Source organism: Lissotriton helveticus, chromosome 10 (genome assembly GCF_964261635.1).
Source record: "Lissotriton helveticus chromosome 10, aLisHel1.1, whole genome shotgun sequence".
Classification (NCBI taxonomy): Eukaryota; Metazoa; Chordata; class Amphibia; order Caudata; family Salamandridae; genus Lissotriton; species Lissotriton helveticus.
In genome coordinates, this window is record NC_136071.1 from 916,932,926 (window position 1) to 916,956,359 (window position 23,434).

A 23,434-nucleotide genomic window follows, 5' to 3' on the forward strand; every position below is an offset into this window, starting at 1 on the left:
GGTATCAGTATAAAAGGGGAAAAAACAAACAAACTGATAGAACGCTAGTAATCAAAATAGATAGAACATAACGTAGCAAGCTGACAGCTGATAGATCCTAGCTATGATTATCACTAAAAAGTAAGGATCATAAAGAGGGAACTGAAAGGGTGACAGAGAGAGAGAGATGGATAAGAAGGAAGAGGAAACATGATTAGCACAAGAAGAAACAAACATGAATGACTGAGAAACAGCCACATTGAGAGGTTTGTAGAAATGACACAACCCGTCAATCAGCGAATAGGAGTCTTACAAGGTCTTCCTGTGCCTTCAAAGAATATCAAAATCATTTACATGCACTGTGCAGTATACAACATAGTAAACACATTCTTAAAAACATAAGACTTAAACATTACAAGGAGATCATCAATGAAGACAGCGTACAGTAGTATTTCGTTCAATGTAACTTATTTCCTATAGCCATTTGGAAGCAAACAACAGTCCTAGGTGTATGACCCTCTGTAAATCCTCCAGAGCTGATGTCATGGGGCTGTTCCAATTTTGACTTGCTGGAGAGGTAGGGCCCTACCCGCTTGCAAAGATGAAGGCTAGCTCCTTCTTATCAGGGAGAGGTGTGTGGGGCGGTAGCAGTGCAAGTTGGGCCCAATGAATTGGGCTGATTGCGCATTTGTAGGCTTGAGGTATTTAAGAGAGTAGAGGGCCAAAACATTCATGTTTCTGCCTGCCATGCTTCTTAAATTTGAATCTCATTTTGGGCTCAGCCTCATTCTCAGTCTCAGAGTGCAGACAGAGGTGTGTAGAGGGATATGTTTGTTCAGTTAGTCTGACCCTCTATCTCTCATCACTGGCTTGGTTGGTAATGCACAGTATTGCAGAAGCAACTCTTTGCTCCACTGGAAGCCACAAGAAAGCTTTCATGATGGGTGATATTTTATAATGTTAAGGACATCCAGACACATAATCCTCCATTATATGTACCTCTATGTATTTCTTCTTCAAGGGCTCAGCTGTATATTGTGCTGCAATAGTCATGCTTTCAAAGCTTGATTTGGTAGCATAACTGCAGTAGCACAAGAGTGTCTTCTTAGAAGAAAGCACTGCTGTATTTAATAAACACACTAAAACGTTTATAATAATGGCGCAGTTGTGATTCAGTCAAGAAAAACAGACCAAATCATCTCAAGAACTTAAACATAAATAAAATATTCCTAAAAATTGCAGAGGAGAAACAAACATCGGTCTCATTTTCAAAACTCCCTTTCAAACATTAAGTTTAAACAATCAGACATCATTAGCAAACCTTCCCCCAAACATAACAGTGGATGGCGGCACATATGACAATCAATCTATTGAGTTGACACGAGGGAGGGAAACCTTAAACCTACACTAAACAACCAAGCCAAACATTCAGAGAGGAACTTTGCTTCACCACAATGATGACACCGTAGACAAGAACCAGCCATATGCAAATCAGCCTTTGTCCTGTTCAAATAGGAACAGTGCAGCCCAAATGGTCTGATCCCCTTTAAACAGGAACACAAGCAACCCAAGAGCGATTTGGACCTACTTAGGCCTCATCTGTAGGTGAATTAGATTCAAGTAGCGCAGTGAGCACAGGACACACATGTTCCCATGGCCATCACACAAAGGGCATCACACTGAGGACAACAAAAAAATGATGGGTGGAACGTTTGAATTAATCTCAGACACTGGTAATTACTCATACAGCATTCCAGTCTATAGTTCTTTTGCCTACCTAGCCACCTCAGACAGGAACCCTCAAACAATGACTTACAGTAGCATAGTATTAGTTTACCAAATTTCTCTCACATAGAAAGATCTAATGTAAGCGTACAGCTATGACTTTTTGGAATTCTTGGAATGTTATCAGCTTTGGCTTGAAAAGAGTTTTTTGCTGTTTGAAGGTTTTTTTTGTTTTTTTTAAATAAATACACTGAGAAATTGAGGTTTACCTGTATTCATGTCCAACGTGCATTACATAATTTTGTTAGCGTCGAGAGCCTGAACTTTGGACCCGCCACCGCATCCTGAGGATTCCATTGCATACATCTAGAACTTGTCCGGTCACCTACATAGCAGAAAATCCATCTTTATCGATTAACCTGACTCTAACTGTGGGATGGGAGTCCTGCATTTTGCAGGTTGTGGACTCACCATTCAGGATGGAGACTACTGATAATACCCAGACTTCCCAATAATACTAGTGAAACACAAGACATTGCAGCCCCTGCGTGTCAGACCTCGCTGCAGGGCAGGGCTTGGCAAACGTAAGAGAACACACTCATAGGTCACTACGGCTGCTGCGGGTCAAGTCTCCCTGTGGTAGATGCATCACATCCATTTGAATCCAACAGTTACGTCTCTTGTACTGATGCAGTCCACACTCCTCAAAGGCAAACACTTCAAGGCACTGTTCCCTAGAAAATCCTGATTGGTCAGAGAATTTTGAGCATCATAGTGATGCGCACAGCACATTTCCTTTGTTTCTCCATATCGAGTCTGTAGTCTGCATATAACAGTGACACGCACACCCAAGGTCGTAGGACTTAGGGTGCAGGGGTGTCTTTAGGCGTTGGGTTTTCTCACCAGCTCCATTTGCGGTCGACGGGCTCCCCCAGAAAGGGGACGCAGGCTTTGCTGGGAGAATTGAGGCAGGTCAGAGATCACCAGACCTCAGGTCAGTATCGCCACGGAGACCTCCTCATGGTGTTGGGCCACTCGAACTCGTGCCATGGGCGTCAGGAGCAGAGAGGTTTAGGCTCGCGGATTTGGCTGGAGCCAGAGTCGGTGGGTGAGAAAATCTGGTGCTCACGGGAGACAGAGACTTTTCTTTGGAAGGCAGGTCAGGCCCTCGGGGTTCTTGAGGTTGCTGGCTGCATGACACACCAGTGGGGACAGGCCGGTAGGGCTGGGGCCAAGTCAGTGGGCGTCCTCCTCCTCTTAGCTTTGGCACGGCTTCTTCAGTCCTCCTTCTTCTGGTCTTCTTAATCGGTTCTGTCTGAGGAGGCAAGGATCGGGGTGGCCCTAAATACTAAATTTAGGGGTATTACAGGTAGGTAAAGCTTGGGACCAATGGGTCCCTTCCTTGGGGTGGGAACACTCCCTATTATGCCACCCTCTAGTGGGAGGGGGCATATGCCTCACTCTAGTTGGCTGGGTTCCCCCATCTGCAAGATGGGGGGGGACTGAGAGTTGTGCTTCACTTCGCCTCCCCCACCTATAGGGTGGGGTTGGGAAAGGTGGGCACACCTCTCTTCCTCACTTGGTTTTCACACCGATTCTCCTGCCCAAAGTGGAAGTCAGAACCGGTGGTGGAGAGTTGTTGAAAGCAGCAAAAGGCCTGGGGAAGCTCACAAAGGCGGCAAGCCTTTGAAGCTTCCCCTTCGTGGACCCTGCCCATCCTGGGGAGGAGACTTGGCACCCTGTCCCAGGATGTGCATTGTTTCAGACACCCAAGAGCAGCAGGCTCGTGACCCAGGGTCCACAAACATGTCTGGTGGCAGCTGGCGAGCAGCCACTCAGCCTGGACACTAGTGTTAGGTCATTTTTCAGGGGACATCTCTAAGATGCCCTCGGTGTGCATTTTTCAATAAATCCCACACTGGCTGCAGCGTGGGATTTAATGTGCTGAGAAGTTTGATACCAAACTTACGAGTTTTCAGTAAAGCCATTAAGTTACTGTGGAGTTCGTAATGACAAACCCCCATCACAATATGCTCTTAAGGGCATTACTGCACTTACAATATCTAAGAATTGACTTAGACACTGTAGGGTGACAGGGCTAATATACCTGTACCCTCCCCACTGGTATAGTGCACCCAGCTAGAGGGGTGGCTGACCTATTTCAGGGCAGTGGGGGGTAGGCATGACACACAGGGGTGTGTGCCATGTCGACTCCTCACTTTGTTCCGCACCAAAACTGTGTGTGTGTGTGTCTGTGTGTGTGTGTTATATATACATACATGCAGGGCCTCTAAGGGTGGCACAAAACATGCTACAGCCCTTAGAGGCCTTCCTTGGTCATAGTGCCCTTGGTAGCTGTGGTACCATTTACAAGTTACTGACCTGTGGCCAAAGAGTGCTTATTGGGTTTTGTCTTCAATGCCGTTTTAGGGAAAGAACATAGGCCCTGGGTACCGGTTTGGCAGGAACCCAGGGCACACTCAGTCAAAGTACATCAGCAGTTTAGCAAAAAGCAGGGGGCAACCATGCAAAGAGAGGGCACTTTCTTACAACAAACATTAAATCTTATTAGGATAAGCGACAGTACTTGCCTTTTGCAAGATCTTCCTCTTCTTTTTTGCTTACTACTGTGCCAGGATCCTTGGCAACAAGTGCTGGACTAGCTTTTGCTTGATCTGCAGCCTAGATGAGAAATATAAATAAAGGTCGAATTAGATTCTACTCTAGGTTAATACATCATATTCATAAATATGGATTCATAAATGCAGCCATTACATACGCATTCTGCATTTATAGTTGGAGAATATATTCCCTTGTTATAGCACAGCCGGCATCCTAAATTGAGCTTGTCTAATGTTTATAAAAATATCCCATGAAGAATCGAAAAACATTTCTGAAAAGAAGGCAGGAGAGTGGGTTCAATATGGTCTTCTAGGCAAACGTCAAGATAGGTCATGGGAATATATATATATATATATCACTGAAAAAACCATAGGTTATAGACCATATATAGTTAGGAATTAGCATTTACAAAACCTTGAAAATTCACTGAAAAAACCATAGGTTAGAGACCATATATAGTTAGCTGGACATTTTATTGACATAAAACCAATGAAATTCCATATATAGTTAGTTGCACTAACTATACATCGCGCACCCGCAATCCACTGCTGATGATGTCACATATTACATCATTCATGACATGGTCAGTGACATCACTGATGACATCACTGATGACATCTCAAATGACATCACTGATGACATCACTGATAACAACATCCAGTGATTTTTTGTTTCTGTAAAGTTTAAATAGGTCTTACATATTGAAGAATGAGTGGATGTGTAAGTGTCTGGACGAAGGATGTAGTAGGTGCATGACTGACTGTATGAGTGAGTGATTAAATGTGTCTCACTGAGTGCATGGGTTAGTGACTAAACTGTCTTAATTTGTGCATCATTATGTCTGTTGTTCTGTAAACTGCTGCATGTGTTGATCAGTAGCTATATGAGTAACTATATGGGTTATTGATTGATTGCCCAAGTATTTGTATGGGAGACTGAGGGTGTGTGTGGCTAGCTGGGAGGTGTGTGACTCTGTGCAGATCAATGTGTACTTGTATCAATGATTGTATAAGAAGGTAAGTATGTGTTAGTATATGTTTGAAAATGTAAGGTGCTCCATGTTTAACTGTATAGACAAGAAAATGGAAGTGTCATTGATTCTTTACAGGACTGACTAGGTGTGTGAGTAACTCCATGGATGAGTGGCAGACTGTGAGTGTCTGTATAGGTGTATGAGTGCATATGATAGTGTTGTAAAGATGAGTGATTGTATGTATGAATGATTGTATGGGTGAATGAGTGAAGGTGTGTGTAGACGTAGCAATCAGTGAGTGCGTACGTAGTAACTAGTATTGGTGTGTCAATGGTTTCAAAAATTATACTCTGTATTTAACACTGGGTGAAACAGAGGTTATATTAAAATGTGAGGAGATGCATTGTATTGTCACATGAATGATATCATCAGTGATGTGGTCATTGATGTCAAATGAGATGTCATCAGTGATGTCATCAGTGATGTCATTTGAGATGTCATCAGTGATGTCACTGACCATGTCATGAATGATGTAATATGTGACATCATCAGCAGTGGATTGCGGGTGCGCGATATATAGTTAGTGCAACTAACTATATATGGAATTTCATTGGTTTTATGTCAATAAAATGTCCAGCTAACTATATATGGTCTCTAACCTATGGTTTTTTCAGTGAATTTTCAAGGTTTTGTAAATGCTAATTCCTAACTATATATGGTCTATAACCTATGGTTTTTTCAGTGAATTTTCAAGGTTTTGTAAATGCTAATTCCTAACTATATATGGTCTATAACCTATGGTTTTTTCAGTGAATTTCAATGGTTTTTTAATAGCAAATATCATAAGCTGTCGAATGTCAAGTACGTGGTAAGTAAAAACATTTTCGTGTTTATGCACACTGATCTGCTTTGAATGCTGCCCCCCACCCCTCATTTCTATTAGGAGTACTCTCTCTTTGCAGATAGTGAAGGGTAGTTAACGCAGGCCTTTGCCCCCGCTGTAATCCGTCGTGCCTGCTTCTCTCTCCATTTGATTGATTGTTCTCTTTGGTTCATTCTCTATTTACAAACAAGCACAGAGTCGCAATACTCTGTTTAGTCTTTGCAGATAGCGAAAAATCGTGTAAAAAAACAAAAGGAATCGAGCAAAATCAGTAGGCCACTAATGGGATCTCTTTTTGACCTCGCTAAAATAGAAACATTAGGAACAACCTGTTGAAAATAGCAATGTGTATGTACATAAGCGGCGTTCATTTGTGTTCACAGTACCCCTTGTTGATTGTTTGAATCGAGCATTGAATTGTTCGAAGTTGGTTCTCTTAAGGATCTTCTCTGCCTGCAAACAAGGAAGAATAGGAATATTCTCTCTCCCTTTGCAGATAGTGAAGGGTAGGTAACGCAAGCCTTTAACACGTCGTACCTATTTCATTCCTCATTGATTGATTGATTGATTGTCCGAACATTGACTGTTTGGGAATTAGTTCTTTTTGGAGGTATTCCCTGTTTGCAAATAAACGTAGGAAAATCTTTGCAAGTAGTGAAAGGGTAGGTAATGCGGACCTTTCTCCCCCGTTGTAATCTGTCATGCCTATCTACTCCCCACTGATTGATGCACCTGTTTCACCCGGACCATTTACTAGAGATATCTGGCCCAACAAGAGAGCAACCCTAGTGAAATGGACATATGCAATAATAACGAAGTGATCACTGTATCCTGTTAACAGAAACTTTAGCATGAAACAACCTGGAAAGAAAAGAATAGGAAAACGAAAATCAGTAGGCCACTGATGAACTTTTTATTAAATAACAAACAAAGAAACGATAACAATACGTAATGATAAAACCTATTATTGTCCTAGAAACAAGAAACGTTAGAAGTAAGCCTGTAATAAGAAACCTGAAAACATCGCCCCTCACTGCCCCAAAACGTGTCTGTCCCACCGCCTGCCACGGCCAAATAACGGCAAACTGGGAAAGATAGAAGTCAGCAGACATCCGCCCCATTCTAGAAACTTCCAAAGGGCAACAGGTTTTCGGCTACGCCCAGCCGGAAGCAACACATATAAGGCGGGTCCTGCTGCCACGCCTCGGAGATCATCACGTAGGGTGTAGCCGGAGGAGAGGCCGAGGCCGAGGCCGAGGCCAGTGGGACCCGGCCAGGGGGATTGACAACGCTGGAGAGTTGCAGGGGGGGGAATGTCCGTGTCCTCGACCCTCCCCTCTCTCTCCCAGTCCGGCCGCGGTGGCCCTTGACAGTTTCAGGTAGTCCCGCCACATTCTCTACCAGTCCGGCCACCAACGGCCGGGGCCGATGGGATCCGGCTGCAGCCGATAAACCAAGGAACCCGTTCATGGGGCCAGAGCAAGGGGCGTCCGGCCGACATCCACCGGAAGCCCGGCCCGAAGACGGACGGGACACTTCTTCTTTCTTGAATAATGGCTGCGACAACACTGGGGGGGGATGTCTTGCACATGCCTCCGACCCCCCCCCCCCCCTCGTCCTCATCGCCTGGTCCGGCCATAACAAATCTCAAGCGAGACGCCGTGGGGTGCACTGGGAGGGAGAGACGGTGCGAACAGGCCTCTCCCGCCTCCCCAGTGGAGGCTTCCCACCTGCACCCTCAGCGCTCCAGGCGCCCGGAAAAGGGTTCTTCCACTGTGGCGATGCTGCAACGTCTCGCCCGGCAGGGTGGAGCCCGTCCGCTCATTTGACCCCGCGATCGCCAGTAGCTACCGAACTCTCAAAATGGCGATCGACGTGGCAAGAGCGGGCCCAGCATAAAGAAATGGCCCGGTCACTGGTTGACTCCACCACAGTAATCCTCCACGACCTTGAAGATTCTAGAGGAGCCGCGGGAGTCTCCGACCCCCGCAGACACCCCCGATGGGGAATGACTGCCATGATCGCCCGTGGAGTGACGAAACTGTATCCGCGGGACGTCGGCGCTCCCATGCTGGCGCCAGCCTCACTTTGAATTACTAGAATCCTGCAAACCTCAGTTCCGGTGAAAGCACACTGTGACCCGGTAGGAAAAATTGTTGCACCCCCTCCCCTTTTTGACTGATAGTTCAAACCACCGATCCTTTCCTTTGCCCTTTTACCAGAACTTTGGACTGCCTCCCCCTCTTTTACATTTTCTAGAGAAAACAAAACATTAACCACTACATTAGCATAGCAGTTGACACCAGAACTGTTTTCAAATTGAAAACCAACAACATCTTCAACAGAATCCTTTTTGTTTCTGCTGTGACCCTGCTACAGCACAGGCATTGTCCCCAGCAGTAATTCTGCAATGCCGGTAAAAATACCTGTGGTGCCTACTGGACTCACTCACCCCCGCGGCGCCCCACGCCGTTATTTGCTGGGCGGCAACTTACTAGACATCACCTTTGTGCCATCTAGATTTCAGCGCGTTCTGCTGCCTTGGAACTATTCGCACAACAGACTGCTACGGACGACCCACCCCCAGGCAACATCTTCTGAATTTTCATAATTTGAAAGAACTAGTAACATGTCCTCATCAGGAATTTCCTCATGAAAAGTCTGCAATGATGATTCTTGTAACTCTATGGTCACCAAACATTCGATAAATTCGCCATCAAGAGATTGATCAAAAAAATCATTCAAGTCATCTCCTCCTTGTGAGAAAATGTCATTATTGGTGCTGTCAATTTCAATAAATGTATTGGATAATTCAAAAGAAATTGCCACGGTCTCTTCGTTGTTTAAATGTTTTTACTGTTTTTGTTTTGTTGTATATATTTTATTAAAGTTTTATAATCCTACTACTTTGTTGGAGTGCTATATATTTTTAATGTGACACATAAATGTAAAAACTTTGATGTACAAAGAGTCATCCCTGGAATCTTCCGCTTCAGGCTCGGTCCCCTCCCCAATCACAATACAGGATGGTTTTCAGATAGTAGGAACACGTGTGGTGTGACGGATCTCATCGGGTGTGGGCCTTGATCTACTATAACTCCTTTGAAGAGGGGTGATTCTTTACAGCTGGGGCCATAAACTACATCTGCAGGGCTAGCTGATAGCCTGGACAATCGGACACAGAGGAAGAGGAGTGTCAGAGGGTGCGGTAGTGAATAGGGCGAAAGGGAGGTGTCGGGCGGGCACAGAGTGTGATTCTCAGGGAAGAGCAGCGCAGATGGGGAGAGGTTTATTGCCCATGCATAACACAGAGAGCGGGGGTGACCAGTGCCTGGGGAAGATGCTTGCGAGGGTGGGGAGCCATGCTACGAATCGACAGCGTGCAGAGAGTGGGTCTGGTCAAGGCATCTAAAATGGCTGCCGTGCACGACAAAAGTGTGGCATTTCAAAAAAGGCAAGATGGCGCAAACAATGTTTTTCAACACTTCCTCATTTCCTTCGAATCGAACGTTAACAGACGTTGGTGCATATTACCAAAGTTAAGCGATATTTATCGCTAACGATGCTTACCAACGAATTTTTTACCGCTAAGCATCGTCAGAAATGATCGAAGATAAACCTTGCTATTATCAAGGTTTATCGCAAATGCGATAAAAAACGACCGCAATGCATTAATATCGCTGAAAACTCAGCGATATTCATGCATTACCGAGCTAATGCTCTTAGCCATGTTATCCACCTCCCATTGGATAACATGGCTAAGAACTGCTCAGGGCAGGTGTTAGTTTTTGGAGATATTCGCGCTTAGCGCGAATATCTCCAAAAGTTGGTAATAGGAGATATATATCTTGCATGTTGTAATGCAAATTATTGTGGTATACGGAACTCATACCATAATCTCTCAGGAAAGCAGAAACTGATCCTTTTGGGACCGCCTGAGAAGGCCTAGGGGGTGAGGGGTACTCTACTTTGCCCCCTTTTCACGTTCCGAACTATTTTATTTTACTCTCTTCTGTAATTACACAAAATAGCAGCGATAAGATGCATCAGAGACACACAGTGAGAGAAAGGAGGCCGGAGATGAAGAAGAGATGTCAAATACACATTGGAGATAATATAGTGGGAGAAGGGAAGTAAATATGAGTAAACTTACCATGTAACATAAAAATGTTGCACTCTATACTATAAGTCTCATTTTATACTACAATCACTTCGCTACAACCTCATAAAATAAAAATAAAAATGAATAATGTCTCAAACAATTTTTGATTTCTAAATATAAATTTATTCTTCTGAATTTTCTAAATTTGAAAGAACTAGTAACATGTCCTCATCAGTAATTTCCTCTTCAATCATCTCATCTGGAATCTCCTCATTAAAAGTCTGCAATGATGATTCTTGTAACTCTATGGTCTCCAAACATTCGATAAATTCGCCATCAACAGATTGATCCAAAAAATCATTCAAGTCATCTCCTCCTTGTGACAATATTTCATTATTGGTGCTGTCAATTTCAATCAATGTAGTGGAATCATTCAAGTCATCTCCTCCTTGTGACAATATTTCATTATTGGTGCTGTCAATTTCAATCAATGTAGTGGACAATTCAAAAGAAATTACCACGGTCTCTTCATTGTGAGCCATTTTATTTTCAAATTGCTTGCTGTAAATTGCAGAAAAAAATAATCACTTTCATTTATCGTTTTTAGTAATACATAATATAAAACTAACTTTATCAAGTATTTAGTATAACAGAAGGACTGCAAATAAATAACAGAAAACATTTTTCAAATTATCTTCAAGTGTACAACATAGTTCCCCTTACAAATTAACAACTCACCTTTTTAAAAGTAGGAGAAGTGTTAGTACTGTGTAAATCAAACACCAGAAATTCACCACCAAAAATTCCTCACAAATGTACCTCAGACAGTAGTATCACAAAATGGCTGTGGTTTCCTCTCATTTGAGATATATACATAACCAATTAACTTTCATCACACACAAATACAAAACCAAAGTAACATTTTAATTGGTTCTAAATTTCAACACTTTCAAATGTGTTTTCCCCATGCAATTTTCCATAGGACATTTACATACGTCTACAGCCTGAATGGCTGAAAGGAATTACACCAAACTTGGCAAAATGGTACATCAAACCTAAGAGGTCAGGAAGGATCTACTATGCCCCCTTATGGTCATTTGCCCCTTCGCTTTGGCCTCCTCTTGTCTCTCGATCCTACCGAGAGACAAGATGGCGGCCGCTACGGACTGTTTGGAATGTTTACAGACGCCGGAGAACCAATCAGCTTCGCAAAGCTCCGTAACGCGAAAAGTACGCGAAGCGGAGCGCTGTTACAGATATATATCTTTTTTTGAACGTTAATTTCTCAAAATCCACTGGAGGACATATATTGAGACCTAGCAAAGGCACATCGGGCTACCAGTCCCTAATATTTTGCCAAGTTTCGTGCAAATCCATTCAGCCGTTCGATTATTATTATTATTATTATTTTTTGCCCCGCGGGGCCCTTTTAAAACCTCCACATCAAACCTAGGGGGTCAGCGAGGATCTACTATGCCCCCTTATGGTCATTTGCCCCTTCGCTTTGGCCTCCTCTTGTCTCTCGATGCTACCGAGAGACAAGATGGCGGCCGCTACGGACTGTTTGGAATGTTCACAGACGCCGGAGAACCAATCAGCTTCGCTTCACAAAGCTCCGTACCGCGAAAAGTCCGCGAACCGGAGCGCTGCCCGGTCCGCTGTTACAGATATATATCTTTTTTTGAACGTTAATTTCTCAAAATCCACTGAAGCACATATATTGAGACCTAGCAAAGGCACATCGGGCTACCAGTCCCTACAATTTTGCCAAGTTTCGTGCAAATCCATTCAGCCGTTCGGGCTAAAAGTGAGGCCAACCGCCCTATGGGAAACTCAATGTTAAAAACACGTTTTGGGACCCCCCTTTTTATATATATATATTACCTACTGGCGGTCGCCAGTAGGTATATATAGTTAGGATTTTTTCTCTATGGGATTTTTGAAAATTCTATGTCTAATAACTTTGGCGTTTTTGGACGGAATTGGCTGAAATTTTCAGGAAAATGGAACATTTTGTTTCTGAGCAGCCCCTGAAAATTTGGGGGGGTTCGTCAAGGGGGGGCCGAGAAAAAAGGGGGGTCCCAAAACGTGTTTTTAACATTGAGTTTTCCATAGGGCGGTTGGCCTCACTTTTAGCCCGAACGGCTGAATGGATTTGCACGAAACTTGGCAAAATTGTAGGGACTGATAGCCCGATGTGCCTTTGCTAGGTCTCAATATATGTGCTCCAGTGGATTTTGAGAAATTAACGTTCAAAAAAAGATATATATCTGTAACAGCGGACCAGGCAGCGCTCCGGTTCGCGGACTTTACGCGTTACGGAGCTTTGTGAAGCGAAGCGGATTGGTTCTCCGGCGTCTGTAAACATTCCAAACAGTCCGTAGCGGCCGCCATCTTGTCTCTCGGTAGGATCGAGAGACAAGAGGAGGCCAAAGCGAAGGGGCAAATGACCATAAGGGGGCATAGTAGATCCTCCCTGACCCTCTAGGTTTGATGTGGAGGTTTTAAAAGGGCCCCGCGGGGCAAAAAAAAAAAAAATAATAATAATCGAACGGCTGAATGGATTTGCACGAAACTTGGCAAAATTGTAGGGACTGGTAGCCCGATGTGCCTTTGCTAGGTCTCAATATATGTGCTCCAGTGGATTTTGAGAAATTAACGTTCAAAAAAAGATATATATCTGTAACAGCGCTCCGCTTCGCGTACTTTTCGCGTAACGGAGCTTTGCGAAGCTGATTGGTTCTCCGGCGTCTGTAAACATTCCAAACAGTCCGTAGCGGCCGCCATCTTGTCTCTCGGTAGGATCGAGAGACAAGAGGAGGCCAAAGCGAAGGGGCAAATGACCATAAGGGGGCATAGTAGATCCTCCCTGACCCCCTAGGTTTGATGTGGAGGTTTTAAAAGGGCCCCGCGGGGCAAAAAAATAAAATAATAATAATAATCGAACGGCTGAATGGATTTGCACGAAACTTGGCAAAATTGTAGGGACTGGTAGCTCGATGTGCCTTTGCTAGGTCTCAATATATGTGCTTCAGTGGATTTTGAGAAATTAACGTTCAAAAAAAGATATATATCTGTAACAGCGCTCCGCTTCGCGGAGATAAAATTATCTCTGTATTACCTAGCTGTTGCTAACACCAGTTAGCGACCGCTAGTAGGAGATAGTGACCATCTTTGGCCCCACTTTGCATGTCTGTGATATTTATCACTAATGACATGCAAAGTGGGCATGCCAAGATGTTAGCGACTGGAAACAGTCGCTAACATCGCTATCTCCTATTACCAACTTTTGGAGATATTCGCGCTAAGCGCGAATATCTCCAAAAGCTACCACCTGCCCTGAGCAGTTCTTAGCCATGTTATCCAATGGGAGGTGGATAACATGGCTAAGAGCATTAGCTCGGTAATGCATGAATATCGGTGAGTTTTCAGCGATATTAATGCATTGCGGTCGTTTTTTATGGCATTTGCGATAAACCTTGATAATAGCAAGGTTTATCTGCGATAATTTCTGACGATGCTTAGCGGTAAAAAATTCGTTGCTAAGCATCGTTAGGGATAAATATCGCTTAACTTTGGTAATATGCCCCAACGTCTGTTAACGTTCGATTCGAAGGAAATCAGGAAGTGTTGAAAAACATTGTCTGCGCCATCTTGCCTTTTTTCAAATGCCACACTTTTGTTTTGTCAGCAGCCATTTTAGATGACTTGACCAGACCCACTCTCTGCACGCTGTCGATCCTTAGCATGGCTCCCCACCCTCGCAAGCATCTCCCCCAGGCACTGGTCACCCTCGTTCTCCGTCTTATGCATGGGTAATAAACCTCCCCCCATCTGCGCTGCTCTTCCCTGAGAAGCACACCCTGTGCCCGCCCGACACCTCCCTTTCGCCCTATTCACTACCGCACCCTCTGACACTCCTTTTCCTCTGTGTCCAATTGTCCAGGCCGGTCCTAGGCTATCAGCTAGCCCTGCAGATGTAGTTTATGGCCCCAGCTGTAAAGAATCACCCCTCTTCAAAGGAGTTATAGTAGATCAAGGCCCACACTCGATGAGATCCGTCACAGCACACGCGTTCCTACTATCTGAAAACCATCCTGTATTGTGATTGGGGAGGGGACCGAGCCTGAAGCGGAAGATTCCAGGGATGACTCTTTGTACATCAAAGTTTTTACAATTATGTGTCACATTAAAAATATATAGCACTCCAACACAGTAGTAAGATTATAAAACTTTAATAACTTATAAATATATACAACAAAACAAAAACAGTAAAAACATATAAACATTTTTAGGGAAAAACAACGAAGTAGCGGTCGGCTGTGCGAATAGTCCCAACGCAGCACAACGTCCAGATTTCTGGACGGCACCCAGGTGATGTTGCCTGGGTGCCGCACTGATTTCGGCATCCGGCGTGGGGCGTCGCGGGGGGTGGGTCATCAGTAGCAAACTGTTGTGCGAATAGTTCCAAGGCAGCAGAACGATGGCACCAAGGTGATGTCCAGTAAGTTGCCGCACTGGTTTTGGTATCCTACAATGCTGCTCCGAAGAACGGCGTGGGGCGCCCCGGGGGGGGGGGGGAGGCGGCGTGAACGGGCCTCTCCAGGTGGAGTCTCGTCTGTTGTAGTGGGGCGCCCCTTTACCGTTTCAGTTGCCATTCCGTCCGCTTTTGGTCCACTGTGTCAAAAGCCGCAATTCAGCTGAGTTGCGCCCACTCTTGCGGTGCAGCGATAGGCGGCTGCCACAGGACTCTCAAAATAGCGGCAGGCTCTTTTCTTTTTGGGCCTGGTCCACTGAAATGGCCCTGGGACACCTTGCAAATCGGACGCTTGTCTGCTAGGTCTTGGACCCCATTCTCGAAAGCGTCCCCTCCGCCTTGAGGATTCAACAAAAGTTTTGGGGGCCCCCGACTCCTGCAGGCTTCTGGTGGGGAGCGGCTGCCATGATTGCTCGCGGAATGACCACGACGGAGCCACGAGATGGTGGTGCTTTCATGGTGACGCCAGCTTCAGTGTGAAACATCCAGAAACAAGGTGGGGCTTTCATCGTTTGGGAAAAAAAAAAGTTTTCATCCAATGAAAAGTGTTATTTTTAGGTCATATGATCAAGCCTTCCATCATTAGGAAACCAAAAGTAAAATGAACCAATGAAAAGTTTTATAAACAAGTCACATGACCTGTTATGCGGCATAGGGTATAAAAAGCGTAGAAAATCCGTTGGCACGTGAGGCGGCGTCAGTAGCGGACCGATGTGCGAATAGGCCGAAGGCAACAACGCGCCAAGATCCGGATGGCACCGAGGTGGTGTCCAGCAAGTTGCAGCACTGGTGTGGCCATCCTACAATGCTGAAAGTCGGCGTGGGGCGCCCCGTTGGCCTCTGAGTTCGCGTCAGTAGCGGACCGATGTGCAAATAGGCCGAAGGCAGCACAACGCGCCAAGATCCGGATGGCACCGAGGTGGTGTCTAGTAAGTTGCCGCACTGGTGTGGCCATCCTACAATGTTGAAAGTCGCCGTGGGGCGCCCCGTTGGCCTGTGAGATGGCGTCAGTAGCGGACCGATGTGCGAATGGGGCCAAAGGCAGCGCAACAATATTTTCGGAATAGAAGACACCACAAGGCGCTGAGATGCCAAGATCCGGATGGCACCGAGGTGATGTCTAGCAAGTTGCTGTACTGGTGTGGCCATCCTACAATGCTGAAACTCGGCGTGGGGCGCCCCATTAGCCTGTGAGATGGCGTCAGTAGCGGACCGATGTGCGAATGGGGCCAAAGGCAGCGCAACAATATTTTCTGAATAGAAGACACCACAAGGCGCTGAGATTCCAAGATCCGGATGGCACCGAGGTGGTGTCTAGTAAGGTGCACTGGTGTGGCTATCCTACAATGCTGAAAGTCGGCGTGGGGCGCCCTGTTGGCCTGTGAGATGGTGTCAGTAGCGGACCGATGTGCGAATGGGGCCAAAGGCAGCGCAACAATATTTTCTGACTAGAAGACACCACAAGGTGCTGAGATGCCAAGATCCGGATGGCACCGAGGTGATGTCTAGCAAGTTGCTGTACTGGTGTGGCCATCCTACAATGCTGAAACTCGGCGTGGGGCGCCCCATTAGCCTGTGAGATGGCGTCAGTAGCGGACCGATGTGCGAATGGGGCCAAAGGCAGCGCAACAATATTTTCTGAATAGAAGACACCACAAGGCGCTGAGATTCCAAGATCCGGATGGCACCGAGGTGGTGTCTAGTAAGGTGCACTGGTGTGGCTATCCTACAATGCTGAAAGTCGGCGCGGGGCGCCCGTTGGCCTGTGAGATGGCGGCAGTAGCGGACCGATGTGCGAATGGGGCCAAAGGCAGCGCAACAATATTTTTGGAATAGAAGACACCACAAGGCGCTGAGATTCGGGTAGCACCGAGGTGGTGTCTAGCAAGCTATGCAGCTGAGTTGCGTGCGCACTTGCGGCGAATAGGTCGAAGGCAGCACAACAATGTTTTCTGAATAGAAGACACCACAAGGCGGTGAGATTCGGTTACCACCGAGGTGGTGTCTAGCAAGTTGCTGCACTGGTGTGGCCATCCTACAATACTGCTCCGAATAACGGCGTGGGGTGCCCGAAGGGGGGGGGGGAGGCAGCGTGAACGGGCCTTCCTAGGTGGAGGCTCGTCTGCTGTAGTGGGGCGCCCCTTTACCGTTTCAGTTGCCATTCAGCTGAGTTTCGGCTGCTCTTGATGCTACAGCGACAGGCGGCTGCAACAGGACTCTCAAAATGGCGGCCTGTTCTTTGGATTTGGGCCTGGTCCACTAAAATGGCCCTGGGACACCTTAGAACTCGGACGCTCGATTTTTTTTCCCTTTCCTCTACATGCAAAAAAAGGTAAATGCCCGGTACGTTATACGCTTCATCTGCCACGATGTACTCTGCAGAGGAACCGAAAAAAAATATAGTTATGGTAACTATACCATGCATCGTCATTTGGAGAGGTGGCACCAATTAATTATAGTGCTGCATAAAAGAGAGATTTGGAGGAGAACCCCCGACCTGCCAGTACATTCATCAAAGAAGTGGCACTGACAGCATCAGAGGCAAGGGAAACGGTCCCAAATATTTAGAAGAACTTTGGAAAGATTAAAATGACATGTTTAGATTGTGGCAAATTAATTTCATGTGGACAGATGAGTGTTACTCTATAAATACAGCATATGAACATCATCATAGTCGATGGTTGGTACAGACATTTTGACTATATCCTGGACCTGCCCGTCCTCGCCCAAAATGGCGCCGGAATAAATGGGACTCGTAACTCCTTGTTGTGTACTGGTTGCAGAACCTGAAATCACGAGATACGTATGCAGTTTTGAAGCACATGGCGGGCGGGGACGAGAATTGATTGAGTATTTCGACATCCCTATTGATATTAAGTTCTGATGTGTTATTGATTACTGTACTATTGAAAGTTCGAATTAACGTCGCGCATGGTACTTGCCCGCAAATGTATATCTAGATAATTTTATTGTAACTGGCCCTGTCGTATTTTAATTATAAAATGTACGTCCACCGATTCCGCAACTGTTAGACACCTTAGTTCTTGCAACCTAATGGCCCGCCCGTTACGTTCCTCTACAGTGTAAATGTCTACTCATCATATACGATTACAGTTTGCTCCGTGGCCGGCCCACGTGGTTATAGGCTCGTATTTGTATAATGAAATTTTCACAATAGAGGTTTTTAAAAGAAAACATGGTAGTAGTATATACATTGGTAAAGTTTTTAATAATAGTCACTGTTTTAGAATCATTAAAAGGCAAGTGAAATAAAGCAGACCAATTACATGAAGGGTAAAAGGTATAATACGCAGGAACGCAGTAAAGATAAATGGTCAAGGGCTGTTGTGTTTTCTACTCCTGCAACATAAAGTGATCGATAAGAATCTCATATTCAGGCGTATCGGCGACTAAGACAGCAGGTCGACCCTCTTTTGCTCAACGGCTCCGTCATGGGACGAAGAAACGCCCTTTTTCTCGAAAAAAGAATATATTTTACTTGCAGGACAGTTGTAAATTTTCCGGGAAAGTACATTAGCCTGGAACATTATAACATATATTTAAGAAAAAATAATGTTCGGAAGTAATAAAAAGCGTAATTTTTAGGTCATATGACCAAGCCTTTCATCATTAAAATAAGAAAAGTAAAATGAACCAATGAAAAGTTTTATTAACAAGTCACATGACCTGTTATGCTTACGTTACGCGCTGCGCGTCGCGCCCCGGTTGACTTCCGGATGCGCTAACGCGGCGCGTCATATGACGCATTACGCGACAACGCAGGTCCAGAATATAGTCAAAATGTCTCCACCAACCAGCGGTCGGAACACAACCTCTTTCAGCAGGCTAAATAGTTCTGTTAAATGACAACAGAAGGGACAGGCAACAAGAACCATCAGTCAAAGAGGGGAGGGCTAGTTCTTCTCTACCGGGTTACATTGGGGCGCTACCGGAACTGATCGAATTGGTAGTCTACAGTGTTTCTGGATGTTTCAGACTGAAGCTGGCGTTAGCATGAGAGCACCACCATTTCGTAGCTCCGTCGTGGCCATTCCGCGAGCAATCATGGCAGCCGCTCTTTATCGTTATTTTGGGCGGGGTGGGTGGCGGAGCCGAGCTGTATTGCAGCCATCATGGTGTGGAGTTCAGTTCATCTCACTAGTTTCGTATTTGTCATGAGGGGTTGTTCTTAATGTTTCTATTTTAGCGAGGTCAAAAAGAGATCCCATTAGTGGCCTACTGATTTTGCTAGATTCCTTTTGTTTTTTTATACGATTTTTCGCTATCTGCAAAGACTAAACAGAGTATTGCGACTCTGTGCTTGTTTGTAAATAGAGAATGAACCAAAGAGAACAATCAATCAAATGGAGAGAGAAGCAGGCACGACGGATTACAACGGGGGCAAAGGCCTGCGTTAACTACCCATCACTATCTGCAAAGAGAGAGTACTCCTAATAGAAATGAGGGGGGGGGGGGGGCAGCATTCAAAGCAGATCAGTGTGCATAAACACGAAAAATTTTTTACTTACCACGTACTTGACATTCGACAGCTTATGATATTTGCTATTAAAAAACCATTGAAATTCACTGAAAAAACCATAGGTTATAGACCATATATAGTTAGGAATTAGCATTTACAAAACCTTGAAAATTCACTGAAAAAACCATAGGTTATAGACCATATATCGTTAGGAATTAGCATTTAAAAAACCTTATTTTACTCACACAAAACCATTGAAATTCCATATATAGTTAGTTGCACTAACTATATATCGCGCACCCGCAATCCACTGCTGATGATGTCACATATTACATCATTCATGACATGGTCAGTGACATCACTGATGACATCACTGATGACATCTCAAATGACATCACTGATGACATCACTGATGACATCTCATTTGACATCAATGACCACATCACTGATGATATCATTCATGTGACAATACAATGCATCTCCTCACACTTTAATATAACCTCTGTTACACCCAGTGTTAAATACAGAGTATAATTTTTGAAACCATTGACACACCAATACTAGTTACTACATACGCACTCACTGATTCCTACGTCTACACACACATTCACTCATTCACCCATACAATCATTCATACATACAATCACTCATCTTTACAACACTATCATATGCACTCATACACCTATACAGACACTCACACTCTGCCACTCATCCATGGAGTTACTCACACACCTAGTCAGTCCTGTAAAGAATCAATCACACTTCCATTTTCTATTTTTTCCATTTTCCATTTAAACATAGAGTACCTTACATTTTCAAACATATACTAACACATACTTACTCTCTTATACAATCATTGATACAAGTACACATTGATCTGCACAGAGTCACACATCTCCCAGCCAGCCACACACACACTCAGTCTCCCATACAAATACTTGGACAATCAATCAATAACCCATATAGTTACTCATATAGCTACTGATCAACACATGCAGCAGTTTACAGAACAACAGACATAATGATGCACAAATTAAGACAGTTTAGTCACTAACCCATGCACTCAGTGAGACACATTTAATCACTCACTCATACAGTCAGTCACGCACCTAAATCCTTCATCCAGACACTTATACATCTACTCATTCTTCAATATGTAAAACATATTTAAACTTTACAGAAACACACAGTCAATGGATGATGTCATCAGTGATGTCATCAGTGATGTCATTTGAGATGTCATCAGTGATGTCATCAGTGATGTCACTGACCATGTCATGAATGATGTAATATGTGACATCATCAGCAGTGGATTTCGGGTGCGCGATATATAGTTAGTGCAACTAACTATATATGGAATTTCAATGGTTTTGTGTGAGTAAAATAAGGTTTTTTAAATGCTAATTCCTAACGATATATGGTCTATAACCTATGGTTTTTTCAGTGAATTTTCAAGGTTTTGTAAATGCTAATTCCTAACTATATATGGTCTATAACCTATGGTTTTTTCAGTGAATATATATATATATATACACATATACATATATATACACATATACATATACATATATACATATATATATATATATACATATATATATACATATATATATATATATATACACACACATACACACACATCAAGGATCCAACAAGGAGTTCGTTTTTATTTTCCTTGTTGGATCCTTGACGCAATTTTGACCGACTTGACCCTGTCGGAAAAAATGCACCGTGCTGCAAGGAGTGTGCCGGCATCCATGAGGGGCAAAACCTATTGGATATGGATATATATATATTTATTTTTTTTACAATTTGTTTTTTAACATACCTGTGAACCAATGGCTGGAAACGAAACGCCTTGCTCCTTCAGATTTTTTATCATAGCAGAAATAAGACTCAGTTGTGGATCAGTCTTAAATTCATCTGCCCATTCTACCATCAGGGCTTTAAGCTTTTCACACACCTTTGGATGGCCCTGGGACAAGAAAATGAACTATTATTGATTATAAAGAGACACATGCAAAAAGTTAAATTATGTTCCAAAACTATACAAATGCGCCTGACACATGCAGTGACAAGAGAAAGACCTACAAAGGAGGTTGCTATTACGGCTCATAAATTATCAGATTGAAAACAAAGACAAGTGAGCCAAGCATCATCGACGCCATAATATTTGGGAAGGCAGGAACAATTTGCAGAAATAGTTGTTGTGGTTGATGAGGAAGGGGACTTAACAGATCGAAGGTGAACAGGGATACATTTTTGAAGAGGGCAGAAAAAAAATAACCAATAGACTGAATGCAGAATAGGCTGTGGCAGAGTACATGTGGGAATATAGTTTGTAGGAGAGTGGATTATTATTTTAGGTATACAAGTATCCACCTCAAAGGTGACCACCTGCTGGATGTCATGCAAATTACATAAAATAAACCTGCGCTCAGTCCCAGGTAACGTGACACAAAGCAGTGAAACTTAAATCAAAGGCAATATGTAAATTATCTATGCAGTGCATGTACATTACAAAAAGTCAAACAATACTATTCTGACAGCAATAAAGAGACAACTGTTAAGACACAAATGAGATTAAAATTACAAAAATAATAAGGAGAACTGAAGATATCAAGTTTTACAGAGTTATGTGAAAATAGCACCAAAACCTATCAATTGAAAATTGCCAATGATAGTTCATGGAAGTGGAAGACCGGGTCCTAGAAGCAATTGGAAGTCAAAGAGGAGGAGCCCTGATCAAATACCAGTGGATTTGTCACAGTAAAAGTATGAAAGCCAAAAGGTCAAAGAAATTTCTACATGCCAACAGAAAGGGACTGTCAGTTTTTGAAAAACCCTCCCTGAGCTAGCTGCCGCTGAAATTGTAGGTGCTGCCATGGAACAGAACGATACACACCTGAAGTAAATTGGCCCTGCTGAAACTTTCTTACTGAATATTTTCGAAGACCCAAGGCGGAATGGGACTTAGGTTTTTTTTTTCCGGAGGTGCTGTGAGCCTTGACCAGGACGAAGTGAAACTCAATCTGATGCTGTGGAATTGCCAGTTGGATATTTTTTCCATCCAACAGGTCTCCCTGAAGCTCTGGAGGAAAGTTTTTCAAAGTTTCCCGACTTTCATCTAGTGCCCAAACAACCAATGGAACACATTCTCAGTCCCCCAGGACCTCAGGGGAGGGCACTTTGTGAATCTCACTGTACCAAGCAGAGGCTAATAGCAAAGTCCAGTCCAGGTGCAGTTGCCAATTGTTATCTGGGACCCGGAAAGCCAGTCAACTGAACCTTGGAGACCATTTCTTTATCCTGGGTGCAAGTGAGCAGGTCCAGTCCTTCAGGGCTCCTCTCGTGTCACAGACATCAGATCCATTCCTCTTCTAATCTTCTTCAGGCCCAGAAGGCGTTCTGAGATGGGTATCTTGTGATGCCACATTTATGTCAGCATCAGCTAGTTGGTTTGGGTGACTCGTGGGCACACTCAAACCCAATGGGATAAAAATTCCTCGTAGCAACCGCACTCCCTTTTTCAGTAGTTCCTCACTGCCTTCCTGGAAACACTCCCACAGTGCCCCTCACTCTATACACCTATGAGGAGGGAACTGTTCTCCCTTTGCACAGAGCCTATGTACCCATCCACAGGTGTGGCCAGGTTAATGAGAAGTCCTCTCTTCTGTAGTAACTCCAAACTGGTTCTGGGGTAGCTTTCCTCCTAGTGTGTTTGGTGCCAGCTTGACAAGGGGGACAAAAGTGGAGGACTTTCCAGGTGTCCCCTAATATTTACTTGTGACGGGGACTTCCCATTTGAAGTTAATTAAGTTCCGGTACCAAACTCAACTTGTCTTTCTGCCTGGGGAACAATTCACCTCCCACACACAGGCCACTGTGTCTGCTCTGGGAGCAGTTTTCACACTGCTTTCAGGCCAAGTACTGGCTGGGCAGTTGAAGGGGAGCTAATACAAATTATCCTCTATCAGCTTCAGGCAGGATAAAGGTAACTTTCTAAAACTTATATTTCCAATATATAGATTTAAAAAACTAACCATCATTAGATAAGATTTTTTTATTAAATATAAAAATAAATCTTTAAATGGATTAAGTGCTGGTTCAGTGAATATATATAGATTAAAGTG

The 23,434-nt window shown here is 44.1% G+C and overlaps 1 protein-coding gene across 2 annotated transcripts in view; it reads right to left on the bottom strand.

Moving 5' to 3' along the window:
• STAM (signal transducing adaptor molecule) overlaps positions 1-23,434 on the bottom strand; it is a 247,460-nt gene that overhangs the window by 165,298 nt on the left and 58,728 nt on the right. For both annotated transcript variants that reach the window (XM_078663570.1, XM_078663571.1), the window contains 2 exons: positions 21,130-21,276; positions 4,296-4,386 (listed from right to left, as the gene is read on the bottom strand). In XM_078663570.1, coding sequence (XP_078519696.1) covers positions 4,296-4,386; positions 21,130-21,276 — 238 coding nt within the window. The remainder of the gene's footprint in view (positions 1-4,295; positions 4,387-21,129; positions 21,277-23,434) is intronic.